Source organism: Coenobita brevimanus, unplaced genomic scaffold, assembly GCF_032717465.1.
Source record: "Coenobita brevimanus isolate Jiangsu-jjx unplaced genomic scaffold, ASM3271746v2 jjx.HiC_scaffold_2678, whole genome shotgun sequence".
NCBI classification, from domain to species: domain Eukaryota; kingdom Metazoa; phylum Arthropoda; class Malacostraca; order Decapoda; family Coenobitidae; genus Coenobita; species Coenobita brevimanus.
Window position 1 is genome coordinate 141,809 of NW_027643629.1, and position 1,710 is coordinate 143,518.

General features: G+C 38.8%; 1 protein-coding gene across 1 annotated transcript; it reads right to left on the reverse strand.

Annotated features, from left to right (window-relative positions):
- Window positions 1-408: 408 nt before the first annotated feature.
- LOC145389983 (protein FAM200B-like) lies at window positions 409-1,110 on the reverse strand. The gene has a single exon (XM_080265079.1). It carries the CDS (start codon window positions 1,108-1,110, stop codon window positions 409-411), a length of 702 nt encoding a protein of 233 aa, XP_080121205.1.
- Between the last annotated feature and the right edge of the window lie 600 nt (window positions 1,111-1,710).

The following is a 1,710-nucleotide window of genomic DNA, read 5'->3' on the forward strand; positions in this document are numbered from 1 at the left end:
TCATAGCCTTCATCAGCCTCTGAACCACGTAGTCTCGTCTGCTTATACTTGCACTCCTCATAGTCCTAATCAGACCTCAGAGCTACCTATCCAAGCCGTATATTACTGTTATCCTGTGTTCTTTTTATCGTTCTTCTTTTTTTCACTTTTTCTGGCCCCATTCATGCCTTTCTGCGTTTTGTTTCAATCTTTTGCTCTCTTTATCTCATACTCTGATCTTTTTGTTTTTACTCTCTGCTCTTTATCTCTTATCCCTCCTCTTTTTCTCTCGTATCCCTGCCACGGTTCGCCAATTAAATATTTCACGGTTTATTATGCAGATACGAGGCTGTAAGTAATGACTAGGCAAGATGATATATTGTAGCCGTTGCGATTCAGACAGACATATATGGTTGCCAGCAATATAGCCTATCTGATGAACACTTGTAACTGTGCTTTTCCCCTAACGTCTGTCGACTCATCTACTTGTAAAGCAGACATTCCTTTTTCTTTAATATCAGAGACACTTTTTTCAATATCACATGACATCTCCTGGATTTGCCTACTAATGGTATTATCAGAGAGAGGAATTTTCTTCACTTCCTTTTCAGCTTCAGCTCCAAACATTGTTCTTACTATAGCACAGCATGACGGAAGAATGAGAGATTCAGCAATTGTATGGGCTTTCATATTTTTTGCAATTAATTCTGGCACTAAATAGCTTGCTACTTGAGCCTTCTCTGCTACTTTAACTTTTTTCTCAAAACTTAACTTTTGCTGTTTGTTTTCATTTAAAAGTCTTTTAAAGTAGTCCAAAGGTTTATCAGAAAGGTGACTGTGTTTTATTGTTATATGTCTCTTCATTTTACTAGGGGCCATGGCTTCATTCGATAGTTCAGTACCGCAAACAACACATTTTGGCTTAGGACCAAGCTCATCGTCACACCATGTGAACCCTAGTGCCAGGTAACTGTCCTGGTACGAGCGACGAGGCTTACTTTTGCCAGCCCCTGCCAGTGTCGTTTTCGAGCATACACTCAGACCAGCAGAATTCGGCTCATCATCAACCATCACCTCACTTCCACTAGCCTCCTCAACACATTTACGCTTCTTGATGACGAACTTATCCATTTTTTAAGCTGCTTTTGGAAACTGGCATTAAAACAGTACCTTTCACCAGTCCAGGCCAAGGCCACACTGATTACGGCTGTGGGGATCAGCTGGTCACAGAGTTGGCAAGTCCACAAAAATACGTTTGGCATTCACACATTACCTTTTTGGCATATTCAATTTTTCATCATATTCAATTTTTCATCATAGATATAATGAAATGAAACTAAATTGACTAATATTTCTGGCAGATTTCAAAATTTGTTGCGTAATTTTTGGCAAGAAATGCCAAAATTTGCAGAATCTGGCAACTATAGCTGGAGGCAGGCGAGAGCGAGCTACGTCGACAGACCTGTACCGGACGTGTCTATCATATGCAGTGCAAGGATCACTCTCGCCGATCCAAGGAGGCATTCTCGAACTTACTTAAATTATAGTATTTCGATGCAAGATGTCAAGTATTATATTTCAAAAATATCATCCTGGCATAAGCAGTCATATATAGAGGTGCTTACATTATGATTAGTTCATTAGCCTATCTGACTATTAATATTAATTTTGTCCTACATAAGTAATTTTACAATTTATAATAGTCTGATATTATTACATTACATTCTTTGC